At 38.0% G+C, this 18,920-nt stretch overlaps 1 protein-coding gene across 3 annotated transcripts in view; it reads right to left on the bottom strand.

The window, feature by feature from the left end:
- Positions 1-290: 290 nt before the first annotated feature.
- LOC106520073 (activin receptor type-2A) overlaps positions 291-18,920 on the bottom strand; it is a 73,139-nt gene continuing 54,509 nt past the window's right edge. The window contains exons 4-5 of one of the 3 annotated variants that reach the window (XM_014011996.1): positions 11,402-11,556; positions 291-1,525 (exon numbers count right to left, since the gene is read on the bottom strand). In XM_014011996.1, the coding sequence (XP_013867450.1) occupies positions 1,487-1,525; positions 11,402-11,556 (194 nt within the window). In that variant the 3' untranslated portion in view covers positions 291-1,486. Of the gene's footprint in view, positions 1,526-9,595; positions 11,320-11,401; positions 11,557-18,920 lie in introns of those variants that run through there. The other 2 variants (XM_014011997.1, XM_014011998.1) reach the window with 2 other exon arrangements.

Below are 18,920 nucleotides of genomic sequence, written 5' to 3'. Positions count from 1 at the left end.
AAGGCCATAAGGAAATTAGTATTTATGTTAATTAAATAGGCTGGAATGACTTGATTGGAGTCTCTGGAGGAAACAGAGCAGAGGGCTTGGATATAAAGATAACGTGCAAAAGAAGAATAACCAGAATGTTGCAATCCAGTCAGTGAAACTGGTGCTGTGGAACACCCTACTCACGTTCCCGTCTCTTTATTTTTCTTCATAAGCCAACATTTTCTCATTCTGATTTTAGTTTGTAGAATTCGAGTGTTAGTGAAGAATTTCTAGGGTTACTCAACAACTTAGAAGAATGCAACTGCTCAAAACAAAGTTTAATCATTTCAATAAGCATCACCATAAGAGATGTGAAAGTACAGATGAATTCCTGCAGCGTCACAGAGAGGATGAGTGACTTTGAGCCATTTCTCGCGTTTACTGCTGCTGACCAGTTTTATCTTGGATTTTTTCTTTCTGGAAACTCTTGTCCATCTTCTGGTCTTCGAGGCGGCCCGGCTCGGTCATGCCAGGCCTCCCACAGGAGTCACCGGATCTGTCGTCGGTTCGCTGGGGTGCTGAGGCCTCCAAAGGCCGCGCATTACACTTAGTCAGCAGACCACAGGAAACAGGAAAACAGAAACTGCTGCTTCACACCGATCTCCTCAACCATCTCCTATGGCCTAGTCACGTTACACCTTCGTCTACCACGTCAGTCCTCCAGGCCTGCTTTACTTTGCTATTCTGGCTTTTAATGCAGATTAGTAACAAAAATCAGATTTTTTAACGCAGAGTGAGCATCTTAAGTTTATTGCTGGAAAGAATAAAAAGCTAAAGGCCATTTATAAAGAAAAGATCTCCACCTGAACGGACAGTTTATACTTCTTGGAGTTTTTATTTTATTTTATTGTGAGAGCTCCAAAAGACCAAAACCTGGAGCTGCTCTAATTTGATCGAATTTAAGCTGAAACTCAAAAAGATTTTTGTTCCTCTTGTTTTTTAGCAATTCGTCTCCGAAAACTGTTCCAGATAAGTAGCAGCGCTTCCACTCATGCAAAATGTATCTGCCCTCCTCCTCCTCCTCCTCCTCCTCCTCCTCGGTCTGCCTGAGAGATGGAAAAGCAAGCTGTGGTTTCAGTTTCAGACACCTCGGCTATCTCTCCACGCAGGAAGCTACAGGCCCTGCAGATCTCCGAAGTGGGTCACGCCACCAACAGCGGGTTACATAAACATCACAGGTGGACATTCAGACTTGGGGGAAAAAAATAAAAAATAAATAAAAAACGGGCTGCATTCAAAGCCATGTCCATTGTTTTCCACCATGCACAAAACATTGTAAGTAGAGAACATTAAAAATAACATCCACCCATGCAAATAAATACATAAATAAAGAACAGGCAGAAATGAAAATAAGCTGTGACACTGCTGAGAAGCAAACAGAACGGTAGTGTAGGACTGAGGTGGAGAATTAAACTCTGAACCCAAAAAGAGGAGGGGAAACTGGGTTTAAATTCAGTTAAACTGCTCTTACCTCCACCATAATATGAAAGGCGTGCTTGTTGAAAAGGAGCACAGGAGGCAAAAGAGAGAAATTATTGCCATTTTCTGTCAGTTAGGTGATAAAGCAGAGGTTAAAGGTCAGCCAAGATGAGTCCATTGGGGTAAAAGGGTTCACAAAGACAAGATCGTACAAATAAGGAACATGAATTATGTTTTAAACAATTTGAGCAAAGATAAAGAAGGCTGAATGGAAGAGGAAAAAAAATGACAAAAACCAGAGTCACAAACAACAAAATTACCATATTTGTTCAAACAAAAACCCTTCTAGAAACTGAATACTGTTTTTAACAAATACATGCACATATTTGGTTTCAAAGTGAATAACTCAACCTATGAAATATGTTCTAAAATAAACACATTTGAATAAAATGGAGCTGATATTGCAGAGTAAATTAATAAATACTTAAATATAGGTTTCTTAAATTAGGAAATCAAATTTGAGAAAAAAATCCCCAAAAGAAAGTGCACTTTTACTAAATAAAAGCCAATAAAAATAAAGCACTCAAAGAAGGTCCCAAAAAGCAGAGTAAATGGAAAAAAAATCACGAAATAAAATAAGCATGTCTAAAACAGTATTTAAAATTTGAGATAAATATATGGTATAGACAGAAAAGTGAACAAAACATGACTCAAAACAACCAAATCATCCTTAAACAGAACCATAATGTGAAGCAAATGTCACTCCAAGAACCAAAAAATTAAAGCTATAAACAAGAAGTAATTTAACTTTACTACAACGGACAACAAAAAAGCTAATCAAATATTAATAAGAACCATAAACGGCATTATGATTAAAATGAACATAAAACTTCCATAAAAATGTTGTAGAAAATGACTCCAGGCTATGAAACAGGTTTTGAAGTAAATTTGAATAAAACTAAGCTGGTATGGTAAAAAAAAAATCTATAAATAAATCAAGTTTCTCTTAGCAATTAAAATCAACTCCAGACAATAAAAGTCTCCATGAAATAAGTGTATCACAAAAAAATAAATAAATAAATAAAATAAAAAATCAGCTGTGTAACAAAACTATCAAAGCATGTCTCAAAACCATAAAACATAAATCCAGAAGACCACAAAAAGATGCAAGAATGACCAAAGTCTTTACAAAAACTACAACATTCAGCTGATAATGGAGCGCCATCGTCACGACAGCAGAGTGGACGCCCAAACATGTTTAGGTCCTGTCCTAAACAAAACATCTTTAGGACAGGATAATTAACAAAAATGCAACTGGAAAAAAAAGGATAAATCCAAAACTAAAACGATATCATTCAGAACATCCAGAGATGCAAATGTAACCCTACAAATCAAAAATTAAAAGAACAATGACCAGAAAGTTATTTAAAGTGACCAAAACGAACAAATACTGTATAAACTAATCAAAATTAACATAAACAAAGTGTAATTTGGCCAAAATGGGCAAAAACACTCGCAGGACGTCACAAAAACTACAAAATGAGACACGTGAAATGGACAGAAGAGCAGCAAAGACGCAAAGAGAGGAAATGAGAAAAACTGTGACATGGAAAATAAAATAAATTAAATCAGATTTCATGAAACAATATATGACAAAAACTGGATACAAACCAATTTAAAGACATAAATTTATAACGGCACTGTAATGCTGACCTCATCAGTAATGGATCCATTTACCCCCAAACAGATTAGGTTGGTAAAAATCCCTCAACTACTGAACTACAGTAAAGACCATCTTTACTGTTTATGAACAGGAAACACCACATTCCACAAAGAGATTTCTAGGTTGGGAGGGGAATTAATACATGAAAACAAAAGTAAAGCTAACTTGTTATAGTTTGGTAATTGCCTGTGTCTGTGAATGCTTGTTTGTTCGTCTTGCTTAACTTTTGGAGTTGAACTGATTCGATGGCTGCTATAGCTAAGGGACATTAGAAAACTCAAGAACAGCTATAATTCAGTTGACTTTACAGACTTTGAGTTACGGTTTAGTGTGGTAGTAACTGAGTCATCCACAACACATACTCTGAGCACTCACAGATTGCACAAGATCTTTGTTTAAAACTTTGGCCTGCAAGATGCCAAGAAACATGGCCCAGTGTTTCCCCTAGGAAATTAATGCTCCTGAACGGGACTGTCTGTCTGACCTGAGGTGTGTGTGTGTAACAGAGGAGAGGAGCTCGATGTTTGAGTCCAGCAGGACCTGTACAGCACCTGATTCTGTCTGGATTTGATTTTACAAAGTACTCTGGTTACTTTTTTCAAAGTTGAGGGACATTACAGCTGCGCTGCTGATCAGCGCTATTTATAGAACATGAACGGACTCGCGGGAACCTGGTCGCACGCGGGGTCTGTGTTGGTGATTCTAAATTATTGATAAGGTAACCATGCTGTGGCTTCACCTGTCACATTTTATTTTAAAGAAAGAAAAAGTAGCTTGCAAAGCTGTCGCATCAGTGCTATGTGATTAAAAGCAGAGTTTTCATCGCATGCGCACACACACACCTTCCTATCTTTGTGAGGACCACACACAGCGCTCAGCCTCGCTCAGCGCCGTCTTTTTTCCCCCACGTTTGGCGAGAGGTGGATATGGAGGGATGCAAAAAAATAGCTCTGGACTTGATCTGGGCTTTTTTAAATAAAAATGACTACATGCCGTGAAATTCTTAGAGGGGCGGGCCGTCTCGTTGGCGGGGGGGGGGCGGCCCGCCTGTATAATGGCAGGGGAAACACTGTGGTCTGTTTCAAGGCACCCTTCTACTTTTGAACCGTTTTAAAATCCTTCTGATCTATGACATGATTCTGGTCAAAAGTGACTGGTAAGATAGAAAAACTGTCCCACTTAGCTACAAAAAAGAAAGGGTTAGCTTTGTGTTTGGGTGCTGCAGCAGCAGGCGTCTCCGTGTGAAAGCTGTGGGTTTGTGTACTCAGACACAATCAGTTCCAGTTTGCCTCCACTTGGCAAGGTGGTGTCAATAATGGAGTCTTGGTGGCAAATATTCAGCTGATAATGGAGCGCCATCATGACGACAGCAGAGTGGACGCCCACAGCGTTTCATTCTCTGCATTTCACGCTGGATTTGATCTTCTTCAGGGCTGCGGAGTCTATAAATTAAAAGCAGCCAACATTCTCATTTTTCTTTTCCATAAAAATGATAAATCAGCCTTCATCTTTATTACGGCCATCTCCAGCTTGGCCTAATGCAAATCTGACAGATATATGAGAAAATATAGCAGCAGCACCTCTCACTCTGCTGGTTTGCTTTCTGTTTTTGTTCCTCTGGAGACACACGTTGTGAAATTAAAAGAAAGTAATAAAGGCGCTCTTGGTTATTAAGAAGGAACAATTACGTTTGTGTCGCAAAGGCTCCAACTGTCACTAACTTGCAAAGAAAACTAATGTTATAGTACAGCAGACTGATGTGGCACAGTTTAGATGTGTGAAAAAACAATAAGAGAAGTCCTTCAACACAGGATCTACGGCCCAAATTACTGAATGTTCATACTGAGCAAAACAGTGCCCAAACTTTACATAAGGGTCTTACTTAATAGGGCTGCATATTGGCAAGACATTGGTGATATGACACATGACACAGCGGTCACAATAAGATATTTCGTGATAATGTAAGCCAGTATTGCCATTTTCCCTCCAAAAATTATAATTTAAAAAACAGTATGTTTTCTATGTATTTGCAAATCTTTAAACAAATGTAAGACTTCTTAAGGTCTTATTTTTAGGTACGTGAATTTAAGACTTTTTAAGGACTCACGGACACCCAGTAAAAGGGAATAAAAAGCAATCAAACAAAAATGACTACGAAGAGGAGCAAAATGAAATTTGTCAAACACAAAATGCTCAAAGTGAGAAAAAATGACAACAATGAAATGATAAAATAATAAAATAGGACAAAATAACAGTAAATTTATTTCAAAAATCAACATAAAGCACTCAAAATGACTAGACAAAGACAAAGCAGGGCTACAAAAAGCAGCACAAGGACTTGGCACATTCGTCTTGTTCAGACCATTCACACACAAACCCACAAAACAGAAACATCATAAACGTCTCTGCTTCAACTCCAGCTGCTCATTTACGTCACAATCCGTTTTATTTCCAGGTTCTGATTAAACGTGTGCTGTTTGATGCAAACAGTTTACCATCATCCCACCTGCACAAAAACATCATTAGAGAGCAGGGAAAACATTATCGCTCGGATGATTAACAACAGCAGAGGCTTCCCGTCTGCAGCGGATGCTCTACATCCAACATGTGGGGTCAATTTGTTGCTGTCACATTAAATATACATGACCCGAGTGGAGCTCGCTGCATTATCGAGCACAAAGAGTCATGACGAAGCACAAACCAGCTTCCAATAAATATATCCCCCTTCTTTTTGACATTTTACTGACTTGCTGCAAGATGATACATTAAGGGACATTAGAATTCAGAGATAAATTATTCAAATTTCATCTGGGGAACTTATTCTTCTTTTCTCGAAATATCAATGTTCTTGTTTGGATTTCCTTCCAAATTTGGCCTTTTTATGTCTCAAATGTGAGCCCTGTAATTTAACAGGTTATTTGTTATTGTTTTTTTTTTTTTAAGAAAGCTACATCTCTCCTACAGCTGCATTAATCTCCATCCTTTTAAAGACAGTCTGACTTTTAAATGGCAAAAACAGGTCTGATAAATAGAAAAATGCATATGAGGTGACATTTAAATACATCCAAGTGACCTCCTTTCTTTGCTTCCCACTGATTCATGCAATAAAACACGATGACAGGATGACTTCATCCGCTCCACGCTTCGGATTATCCATCTATTACAATTTCAATTGATTTCACTCATCCGTGTTTGATACATGACCCACTCTTCTTTTTAATATCGCCCGCCCTCAATGCAAAAAGGCAATAATGTTTTTGTCACTGTATAATAACTTTCATTTTAAAGTCACTGTATTTTACAAGGGACTACTTTTTCAAGTGAGCGCAAATAAGGATGGCCGCTGCATCCAACATTAGAAATTGTGTGAAAAACACAAATTGCTGGAACTCAGCAATTTTATGGATTTTGACCTAAAATTTGGCATAATAGTAGCTGGCAGTGGTCTCCAACACTGCGTGATAATTTTTGCCTAAAACCTTGACATTATCTTTTAGAATTAACCCTGTTTGTTAGCAAAATATCTCATGAACCAATAGACAGATTTGTAAGAAACTAAGAATGCAATCACTGGATGACCATCTACAACCCTACTCACGATGGCTGTTGCAACTAGGCTACGTTCATACTACAGGCAAATACAACCAAAATCTGATTTTTGGCTTCTGTGTAAATTATCTCAAATTTTTTCATGACAATTTAAATATGACAAATCAGACTTTTTCAAATCTAACCTAGGTCTTTTCAGTATTTGGTACTAAACTGAATACATATCTGATGCTTTCAAAGTAACCGCTGTTTGAATGGTCATGTCTTTTTTTTTGACAAAAAAAAAGGAAAAAAAAAAGAAAGAAAAAAAGAACGGTCATGTCTAAATAAGGCCGTGAGGATAACAAGTTTTTCTGGACGATTTATTGTCTCAGAAATTAATGCTATAAACTATCATTTGGAGACCATTTTAAACGAAAACACTGATACCCTACACACACACACACACACACACACACACACACACACACGCACGCACACACACACGCCTACGAAGCTGACAGAAGCTTACAGAAGTTTAGGAAATTTACATACATAAAATTTCACAAACCAACCTGGAGATTTGGAAAACAACACACAACAACAGCTGTTGAAGCTGTAAAATCGTTTCTCACCTCTATCAAAACTGGCACAATTTATTCTTTATGAGTCTTCCCCTGCCCTCCTGCCACACCTCATGCCGCTTATGTAATTTAAAGAAATTAACAATTTTTCCATAGTTATGGACGAACCTGGAGTAAAGTTTATAGTGTAAACAAAATAAAATAATAAAAAAAACACGTCTCAGCGAACACATTGTTTAGCATGATGATCTGTGAAGTTGCCAGCTGAAAGAAAAACCAAAGAAGCTCCTCTGGATACATGCCTGTTCGCATGGCTCTCATGCTACAGAGGTAGCATACTAGAGACTTCCTGACGCGAGAGTCTGTTCCTCCCTACACTAAAGAGTAGAAGAGAGGGACACACAAAGACAATAAACAAGGTCAACAAAAATGACCAACCTCAGTCAGAATATCTTTTGGTCATTGGATTTTCATTTTCAAAATGGGTATTGAAAAACAAGAAACGACTGGATATTTGTTTTTTGTTTTAAAATATAGAAATTAAAATACAAAGCGTTTCTCATTCTTAGTGTCAAAAAGAGATAAACGAAATTTGAAAAATGATTTAAGTTTCATTTTCTGTTTCAGATAGCAAAAAAGAAAATTACTTTAAAACAAAAACGAAAAAAAGGTTTGTTTGTTCATAATCCATGACAGGTCGTGCCAACTTACTGTGTCCCTATAAACTGGTTCACCACCAGAAGGGGTGTCTGCAATATCAAAGTTATTCAATGAACATCCCATTACAAGTAAAAAGCATTGATGTTGACTTTGGCATCAAATATATTTGCCAAGTATTTATTTGATATCAGATCAATATCCAAGTCGTAGTACCGCCCACCCCTCACTGAAAGGAAAACTCCAAGGATGCAAACTGACAGAAAAAAGCACAGATTTTATCAAAACTCAGGAGAGAAAAAAACTTTCTGCTCACATAACAATCGTACAACACACTAATAGAATAAAAGTTACCATATTTGCATTTTATTGAGAGAAATGGAAATGAAGTGGAGGCAGTAGCCGACATGTATTCAGTAAAAAATACTTATTTGGTCTAAAGCCTTTTGAATTAGCTCTGCAAAGTCTTTGGTCACAGAGCGACAGTCATCATACAACTCATTTATGGACATATTTCTCTGTATTTCCACCTTTTATTTACAGAAATTTGTGTTTCATTTTGCAGAGCTGCCAGGTGAGCGCCCCCTCTGGTGGGGTAATAGATAGTCGTAGAAAACAAATAAATGAGCCTTTTCTTCGTTTCTGTCTTAAAGTAATTTTCTTTTTTGCTATCTGAAACAGAAAATGAAACTCAACTCAGTTTTAAAATTCCGTTTATCCCTTTTTGACACTAAGAATGACTTTGTATTTTAATTTTAATTTCAGGATTTTAAAACAAAAATCAAATACCCACTCGTTTCTTGCTTTTTAATACCCGTTTCGAAAATGAAAATCCAATGACCAAAAGATACACTGACCTAGCTTATCATTTTATTAACCTCATTTTAATAGTCCCCCGCCAGTTGTTCTTGTTCCAACATGCTAACATATGCATATTTACTCCTATAAACTCAGTGTGCTGAATGTGATGTCATGTCTTCCTCTGTGCATTCAAGCTGCAGCAATGCTGTGAAAAGCTGACACTGGAGTATGAAAAAAATGCATTTAAAACATTAAGTTAATGTCCATGCAAATAAACTGGATTTAAGCAAAAATAAAATAAAATAAGCATCAGCACCTGCAGTGTGAATGTAGTCAAAGCTAACCTACTACAAGTTAGTTTTACAGACTTTCAGCTAAAACCTGGTGTGGTAGTAGCTGAGAGTCATCCCTATATACACTGAGCACTAATATATCAGATTCTACAGTCCTGCATGTATTATTGTATAATGCTATTTTCAAGATTGAACAAAAGCAACGATAACCCTGCCCCCTCCTGTCATGAAATCATCTCATTTTAAGGCTTTGAAATGAAAGGTGGTGGGCAATAAGCATTCCTTCAAAGAAAGCTGGGCCTTCACTTTATATCGTGTTTCACTGTGTTTATTGTCTCACTCGTCTATCCAGGTAAAATTCTCCCTTAAGCCTCTTAGCATAGCTGTTTTTCCAACCGCATCAGCTTTTGTTTCCAGACGGCGTTGTGTAACTGTCTTTTTTATCTCTCCCCTGCTCTGTGCAAATACAATAAGTAAGTCGAGAGAATTGCACGTCTCTCTCGGCTCCCTCCCCCACTCTCCCACCCACCACCTCCATCCTCGGAGGCAGCGCTGCGAGCTTCTCTGTGTTTAGTTTTGTTTGCCTATATAAAGCCTCATCAATAATGCAGAGGCCCCTGACTCCTCTTCCATACGGTGGAAAGCTCTGCGTGGCTCCTCTCCTCTCCTCCTGCTGAAGCAGATGAGAGCACGGCTCTGCTGCAGTCGAGTAAAAAACTGGCTTTCAGATCACAGGACCTAAATTCATGGAGAACGTTTTGGGTGGGAGAACGGATTCATTTCCTGTATTGAATGCGGGACAATTTAAAGCTTTTTAAAAGCTGCATAATTTGCTTAAAAACGTGAAACTGATCAAAAGTGTAATCATACAGAAAATAAACAAATAAATATAAAAACTGCATCTAAGTGAAGAGGAATGAAACAGGTTTGGCGTGAGATGCGGGTGAAAAATAGTTTATACCTACACTTTTGTTTGAACAAAAGCCCAGTGTGTGTTCAGGAATGTTTGAGTATTTCAAATGAAAAGGCTACCTGACACAACAAAAGGCAGATCAGAAAGGAGATGCTCAAACCTAATTGTCTGCACAGTGGCTTTCCACAAACTCTGTCTCTTTCCTGTTTTTAGTTGAAAATAAAACAAAATGAGCAGTTGTAACTTTTTTTCATACTTTTAGTACAACTCTATTTCTGACACAGATAAAAACATAATGTCATTATTTGAAAATCAAATAAAGTCATATTTTATTCACATGCACACAGTGATGTAATAATAAACAATGAACATAGTGAAGGCTTTTGACCGGTGTGCTGATAATAGGTTGGACAGTTCAGACTTTTCCACTGTGTCTCAGTCTATTTAAACAAGCTTTGGTCCGGAGAAGACAGCAGCATTTCTGGATAGTGTTAACAAATGTGTAGTTTTTTTGCATGATAGAGCTTTAACCAGCCTTTTCAGTAAGCACAGTGAACTATATTTACAGACAATGAATTGTAGAAGTGTGAACGCCCATGCAGTAATAATGTTTTGAATGCAGTGGCCCCTGAGGGCCCAAAGATCACATCCAATCCTGACTTCCAGCCTGTTGGTCTGAGCTCAGACACTGCTCTGAAATCTTTTCATGATATTTAGATCTGTAGGAATTTTGTTTCCCAATTGTTCCAATATTTTTAACGTTTTTCACAGACTGGTGAACTTCTGCCCTTCTTTATTTCTGAAAGATTCACCCTCTCTAAGATGCTCTTCTTTTCTTCTGTCCTCTTACTGACCTTTTGCCAGTTAAGCTAATTAGTTGAAAATGCTCCTCCAGATGCTTCCTGTTCCTACAACTGACTTTACCTTTGTTGCCCCTGTCCCAACTTTTTTCCTGTCGCTATAATCAAATTCAGAATTACCTAATTTGTTCCTTAATATTGTACAATTTCTTAGTTTAAACATTTAATATGTTTATTGTGTTCCATTGTAAGTAAAATATGTGGTTCTGAGATTAGCTTCACAAAACATCTCAGCTTTATCAGAGTCAGGCTGGATTTTAATGCCGTTCTGCCGTTGGTATTCCTGTTTGTCTCTGAGGCTTCACGTCGGTGCCTATGGGACAAGTTTCCAGGAAAAAAAAAATAGAAAAAAAAAGCATCTGACACGCGGGAACTGAGGCGTTTTACATTTCCCCTTTGTTTGCAATTAACCGATAAAAAGCAGGACCCAACGGTCATCGCAGCTGAATGGACAGAAAGAGAAACTTGAAGCGCCTCAACAGCAGCTCTGCAGAAACACAACACCTCTGTCCTGAGTGATTGACAGAAAGCCACTTCTGAAATCAGCCAACAGAAAAAAAAGACATAGAAAAAAAAGGGTAGTTTTGACTTACATGTGTGGGCACGAGGGCGGCGGGGTAGGCCAGTTTGTGGTGCCTCCACATCCAGAAGGACAAGAGGACGACGGCAGCCAGGCCGATGATGGGAACCAGGGAGTAGAGGAGAGTGCTGAAGAGCTGGGGCTTCGGGGGAAACGGGTTGGAGGTGGCTGCAGGGACAAGAGAAATAGAACATTTTGGAATTTTGGTTATTCTACACAAAACTGTACTGAAGTTGGTATACAGTGTCACATTTCTAGACTTCTGCTGAGTTCAGGCAGATTTATACCTTACAAATACAAAGGTTTCCTAAAAAGTAATGACCAATTTTTCTCCTCTGGTCTGGCTTTATTTTCTTGTTAAACAAGTAAACTGCACGCAGTGTACACAGACAGGAAAAAAGAAAGATGCAGGGGATACCAACCTGCATGATCTCCTCTTTACTGCCTGGTGGGTGATGATGTACTTACTTGTGTTTGTTTCTTACTTAGTGAAGCATCTCATGACACAGTGGGCAAATTTTAATGATGAAGAAGAAGATAATCACTGCATGTACATCTGTCTACAACTGATTAGGTTTTGGAGTCATGCCAATTCAAGATGGTTGCCACAGCTAATTAGCATTAGCAAATAGGGATGAAAACAATTAATTAACTTAGGATTAATTGTTGAATAAGAATTTATTAGATTAAAATTCATTCCATTTGATTAACTGATACAGACCAGAAAGATACGTCCTCTCTATAACTCTGTTTCAATATGAGTGAAAATGAAAAACTTCAAACCAGTTTTTAAACTGTGCTGAAAAGCCCAGTAAGACCAGAGTTATGATAAACAGTTTACACCACCTTTTTAAAAAAATGACTGTTCAAACTTAATGCGCATCGCAAGCGGGAAACAGCAGATAATCTCATGGATGAAAACACCGCAATCCACTGTCAGTTTTAGGGCTGGGCAATATTGGCAAAAAAATTAATCACGATTAATTGGGGTATTTAGCCGATAACTATTAATTTGACGATTACCATATTTTTGGACTATATGCCGTGACTTATTTTCTGAACTTTGAACCATGCGGCTTATAGTCTGGTGCAGCTAATATGTGGATTTTTTCTTTAGCCACCAGAGGGCTCTTTAGCTGGACGTGGGTGCTCTTTAGCCCCAGGTGGGGGCTCTTAGCCGGAGGTGTAGCGCCATTTTGTTTTAGCTAATAGCAGACACGACATGACGGATCTTCGACAGACGCGATATTGGACAATATGCAGGCCCACATCACGGATTCGGTGAAAGCAGCCATCAAGAAAACAAACTCAGTTCCTGCTGTTATTCCTGGAGGTACAACAAAGTTTTTGCAACCCCTGGACATCAGTGTGAATCGTGCATTTAAAGCAGCACTCAGGGGTGAATGGGAGGCTTGGATGACTGACGGGGATAAATCATTCACAAAAACTGGCCGAATGCGAAGAGCGTCATTTCCTGATGTCTGCCAGTGGATCCTAACAGCGTGGAGCAGAGTGAATGAGTCCACCATCACCAAAGGGTTCTGAAAGGCTGGACTGCTACATGAAGAGGGCACCACAGCTTCAGAGCCAGCATTACCCCGGGAGGACAACAGATACCGCTGTGTGACGCAGCTTTTCTGAGCTTGTTTAACTCCGACACTGAAGAGGAGGACTTCCATGGTTTCAGTGCGCCGGAGGAAGATGAATGAGACGTTTTGTTGGATCAGAAACTGTTAAAGAAAACTACCAAAATAAGGTCAGTTTTATGAACCGTATTCCTCCGAACTTTAATTCCTAAAGGTTTGCTTTTTATGTTTTGATGTTGAATTCACTTTTTTGATGACAATTTTGGGTGTACTGGGTTTTTTTCTTTTTAATGTTGGGGGTGCGGCTTATATGCTAATGTTCGCGGGGTTTTTTAAAAACATGGCGGGTGTGGCTTACAGTTCGAAAAATACGGTAATCCCCTGGAGTCCCTGGACACCCTTACATCCTAGTCACATGACCAATTTAGTGGGAAAGATTTGCTCTTCATAAAAATCTGTTCCAAATTGTGTCAAAATTACAGACTTCAGGCTACAAATCAAATTTAAAATTATGTTGATAGATAAATAAATTACAGAACTTTTTTTTAGTGTTCATCATATTTGAAGCAGAGAGGAGCACCGAGCGGACTCTGCCTGGTGGCATTAATCGTATTAATCATCAAGTGCCAAAATATAATTGATTAATGTTTTTCTGACGATTAACTGCACACGATACGATTATGCCCAACCCTAGTCAGTTTCCTTCTCCTCTCGAGAAAAATAAATAAAACCCCCCTGATCTTTTTTCTGACTGAGGTCCAAAGTTATTTGACAAGCAGCAAAAAAATCTACAGAACGAAGAAAATAAAAAGATGCAAAAGCTGAACGAAGTTCAGTGGCGCTGAAGAGACAGCTAGAGCAGGAGGAAGTCATTAAATTTGTAATGTTTAGCGTGTTTGGATTTTATAATTGGGTATGTTTACTCTTTTTTAGTCAGTTTTAGTCAAAACAATGATCTTTGTACATGGAGCTGCACTCGGAGGTCTTAGTGTGCAGAGGGGGTAACGAGGTCGCCCGCCCACCTGCTCCAGAACCAGGCTGACTGGTCCAACAGAACCAAGCATCAGTCCTGAGCTCTGGAGAACAGAGTAGGATGTTTCTGTTGCCTCAGAGGTAAGCAGGTTCCAGCCACAGAGAACACCTGGAGTCCAGTTAGATCCACTTAGAGTTCAACTAATCTTACTGTTACAGAGACAGTCAGAGCAATCTGCAGCAAAAAGTTAAGAATCAGAGGAAAAAATAAATCATAAATTCTAAATGTAAATAAATTATAGTGTTTCACATGTTATAATTTTCTTTTTTTTTTTCTTCAATTTAGCAACCTAATACGTAGAGTTTTGTTATATTTTATAAATATGTCCAAGTTGAACAATCAGAATCAGAATACTTTATTGCAGTGTTTCCCAAAGTTGGGGTCGGGACCCAAAGTGGGGTCCCGAAAAATCAAGGTGAGGTCCTGAAAAGATTTTTGGAATTAATTACATTTTTGCCTTAGTTGTTACAAAGGAGTGAGGTTAATGTATTTAAAATGGATAAATGTAGTATAAAAATATTGTTACTATTACTATTGTTTAGTTGACCTGATACAAATGTTTATCATCCAAAAATAGTAGGGGGCACAGGTCTCTGCTACTGTTATTTTGTGGGTCAAAAGCTGAAAAGTTTGGGAACCACTGAACTTAGGTTCCCAAAGTTGGGCTTTTAATGGGTCATGAAGCACCTTGGATAATCTCCAGAAATCAATTTAAAGGGTAATAAAATAATTGCTGATGTAATATTTTCCCTATAACTATTACAAAAACACAAAATAAGTATAAATAAGTATTTAGATTTGTGTACAAGCTGTTTAGATTGTCAAAAAGCCTGTGTTTTTAGGGTTATTAACAAAGTTCATGTACTCAGACCAGTAATATTTGGGGTCACAAGTTTTTGCCATGGATATTTTTTGGGTCAGAAGATAAAAAGTTTGGGAACCACTGCTTTATTGAACCTCGGGGAGAAATTGCAATGTGTGAGAAATAAACAATTTTGTTTATTCAGTCCATATTTAATACAGCTGGCACAATAAATAGTTAAAATCCAACAACGCGCTTCTTTTTTAAAATTCAGCATATTATAAAAAAAATAGCCTTTTAAGTTATGGAAGGACCCTCTTGAAACAAGAGAAAACTTAGGTTTTTAAGAAAACGGACACATCAATTAATCGTCAGTCGATGGATAAGATCAATCAACTTTAGATTAATTCATTACTTGATAACTATTAACAAAAATGGGTTGGGTAACTTTTGTCAGTTTTACAGGTAATGAGGTAAAATCAGAAGAGGTAGAAGGTGAGCGTCATCCTTAACACTGAGTGCTAAGAGGTCGAATGAAATTGTGAAATCTTTAGGTGTGTGTGTTTAGATTTTTAATCTTTTAGAAACAGGTATAGGAATTTAAAAAGGACATTTTTTTACTTAATTTAGATGAGAAAAAGACATTCAAACCTTTCAGGAATTTGTTGGGAACATGAAGTATTAAAAGGAACAAAATACAGCTCAATCTGATTGGCCTGACACTGAGCGGCCATCATCTGTAGGTGCATCTCTACAACACAGGCTTATTGCTACTGCGCTTAGAGATCAGATTAGTGCACGCACACATGCACGCGCACACACATGCACACACACACACACAACAGGATTAGAAGATCCATCTTGTGACTCAACGTAATCCTGCTGCCTAAAATAACAGAGCTCTACACTGTCCCACTCTGCAGCAGTGACCGTGTGACGCCTGCTGGCTCAGCCCCCGCCCCCCAGCATCCGATTCGACGCTCAGACGCCGTCCGCTGCCACCGCCAACCGGGGGGGTGGGAAAAGGAGGCGGGGATGAGGCTGCAGCAGCTGTACTGTGGGGGCCTCTCAGGGTGTTTGTGAAGAGTGTTTCACTACAGGCTGTCTGCAGGTTTCTCACAGTCAAATTCAAAAGAGACACAAAGAGACAGATGAGCCTGTTAGCTGGGCAGTGATGAGTGCAAGGACGGCAGAGGAGGGAAAAAAACACTAAACACTGTGTTGCTGATTCTCAAATATCTCCAGGAGACTGAAAGACATGATTATAGTAACTTTTTTTTAAAAGAAAACACACCAATTGCCTCTTTATTCAGTTTTTATTTGTATCCACTCTTTCCTACGCATTATTTTGACTGACCGTTTCTTTAAAATTTAGTTATACTAAACAAGCAATCAATTCTTGTGAAAATATCCATGGTTCGGTCCATTTGTTAGCAATGCTCTGTTCACACGGTGGAAAGAGTTGCAGCTTCTCTCTTTGCTAAAACAATAAAATTAAATAGAACTCCTTAAAGGACTGTGTATCGACGGGTGCCTCACCTTTCAGTGTTTTAGATGAAAATCATCCTGAGGTGCAGCCACTGAAAATAACCAAGTGAACTCTAACAATAAGTAAGCACTCAGAGCATGGAGTTGTCTTAAAAATAAAATAAAGATGGATTCTTTCTGTCTTCAGTTAAACAAGCCTGAGATGATGAGTGCTGGCCCTCCAATCACTTGTAGAGCCACGTCCCTCTGAAGACATTATTATTTGATCTTAAGCTCACGTCAGGAGTTAAGGTGTCATTGTTGACAGCCAGTTAAAATGTAATGAACAGTTTAACCCAGTTGTTTTCTCTAACTAAGAAACATTTCCAAGCTTAAATCATTTTTCTGTAATACAGACTTGAAGACAGTTGTTTCAACACACAGATCAGCTCCAGGTCAGGTTATTGTAGCTGTTTTTATTTTGGCAGTCAGTCAGTCTCTGTTGTACCATCTGCAGCTGGATCAGATAAACTCAGACTTTGCAACTGGTACCAGGAAAGTAGCCAGCATTGCTTTTATGTTCGTATCTTTCCACTGGCTACCTGTCAAATATGACATTGATTTAAAAAATTGATTGTTTTTAAAGCTTAAAAGACGGAGGGAAAACGCGACACAGAGAGGAGCAGTGAAAGAAAAAAGTCAAGAACTAGTTTCTGTGTTGTAGAAAGAGAGTAACTTCAGCTGACTGCAGTTTGTTGATCAATAAACAGCATTTAGACATTTTAACATCAGCCTGAGCTGATGAAAATAAATTACCCCACAAAAGGTGATACTGATAAATTTTAAAAGTACTGTGATATAAATTTTTGTTCGTACCGCCCAGCAGTAAGTCAAGTCCCCTCTCCTAAATCTGGTTTCAAGCAGTCATTAAGCTTAAGCTCTCTGAACGTTTATGCTCATTAGGGTCAGTTCTACATTTTATCTGATGGTAAGCACAGTCATGGCCTCTCTACACTCTTTATTTAGGGTAACAATGTTTTGAAACAAATGTTTGGAACAAGCCCCAAGAGTTAGCATGGTACTAGATGAAAATAAAACACCTGGCTGCTGTAGGCTCTCTACAGAGGCTAATAACTAGCTATTTATTTAACTAATATCAGTTTGTAGGGCCCTTAAAATATATCATAAGCACCATTAGGACAAAAAGGCACTGCCAGGTGCTAGTCAGCGGTAGACATAAGGATATTTTTCAGGTTGTCCAGCGGACAACCTGTTGACAAAATCTGGGTGTCCGCAAAACATTTTGGTTGTCCAAAAGAATCTCAAGAAAAATGTAATTTAACAAGTATATTGTTCTGTAAACAAAGTTTATTATATATAATTGTTCTCGATCACCCAGGTTGACAGGATCTGCGTGAATAAAACTTCCTCATTCTCTTCTTTGAAATAGAGAATTTAAGGCTCAGGGTGTAAAGCAGCAAAAATGTTGCTAATAAAATCTAGAGGTTACCCAAAATTCATATACTTCTTTCTGCTCATAGGTCAAACATTTTCACTTAAATAGGAGTATACTGTGTACATAACCTTTCTGTTCAGCTTTACCAAGTTTTTTCTCCCATTCATTTTTTCAAAAGACGAATACCCGCGGCAGAGAACTTTAATCAAGGTCTTTTATTCTTGGTTGTCCACTGGACAACCAGGAGACAAGATCTGGTTGTCCGAAATGAAAATAGTTTGTCTCGGACAACCTAAACAATTGCTATGTCTACCCCTGCTAGTGCTCAAAACACAACAAATAAAATACTTGTAACAAGAGTTGCATTAATTATGTTTTAAATACTTATTACAAACTAGATTTCAAACATTTAAATACCATTGGCCATGCCTTATTCCTATTTGCCATGGTCTTTTTTTTTTTTTTGCAGGGAACAATAACAAAAACACCATTTTCCTATTCCTCTTAGACACATTTTCTACAAAACCTTCAGTTTTGTTAAAATTCGCTCAGATGTTTTCGGCTCTTGCTTCACATATGAACCTTAAAAACAACACTTTCAATACTGAACCTGGCAACTAAAAACACAGCAAACACACAAAAAATAAAAATAAAAAAACCCAGAAAGTCAATGATTTCTGTAGATACTACCACCCAACTGAGCTTTAGAATTCCCAATTGACAAAACTTTTTGGAGCTGCTTTTCACTGTATGACCCGGAAGATTTCATCTTTTTACCAACCTTGGAAGTTTCATTTTCTAGAACCCTTATATGTGAGCCATCACATCAAACCATGGATTAAGTCAAATTAGGTCAAAATTTGACTTTAGCACATTTTCAGACTCCTACTTTTTGAGCAACATTTTGATTCTGAAATCATCCTCATATCATGAGCGGTATAACTGATTTGTCTTCCAAATCAGTTATAAGCCATTGTTATTTTGTCTGGATACTATTTTTGGTTTATTTTAATGGGAAATTTTTATGTCATTTTAAAGAGGAAACCTCAAAAAGTTTTTGGATTTTAGGATTTACCAGCTGGAAAAAAAAAAGATTTGCTAGCTCGCAGGGAAAATGTCAAAAAGTTAAAGTGTTTTTGCTCAAAATCATGTTTTTTTTGGTGGTATTGCTCAAAAAATGGATTCAAA

The sequence above is a fragment of the Austrofundulus limnaeus genome, unplaced genomic scaffold (assembly GCF_001266775.1).
Source record: "Austrofundulus limnaeus strain Quisiro unplaced genomic scaffold, Austrofundulus_limnaeus-1.0 Scaffold87, whole genome shotgun sequence".
Classification (NCBI taxonomy): domain Eukaryota; kingdom Metazoa; phylum Chordata; class Actinopteri; order Cyprinodontiformes; family Rivulidae; genus Austrofundulus; species Austrofundulus limnaeus.
Note: the sequence above shows the minus strand (reverse complement) of the source record. Positions and strands in the feature narration are given on the sequence as shown.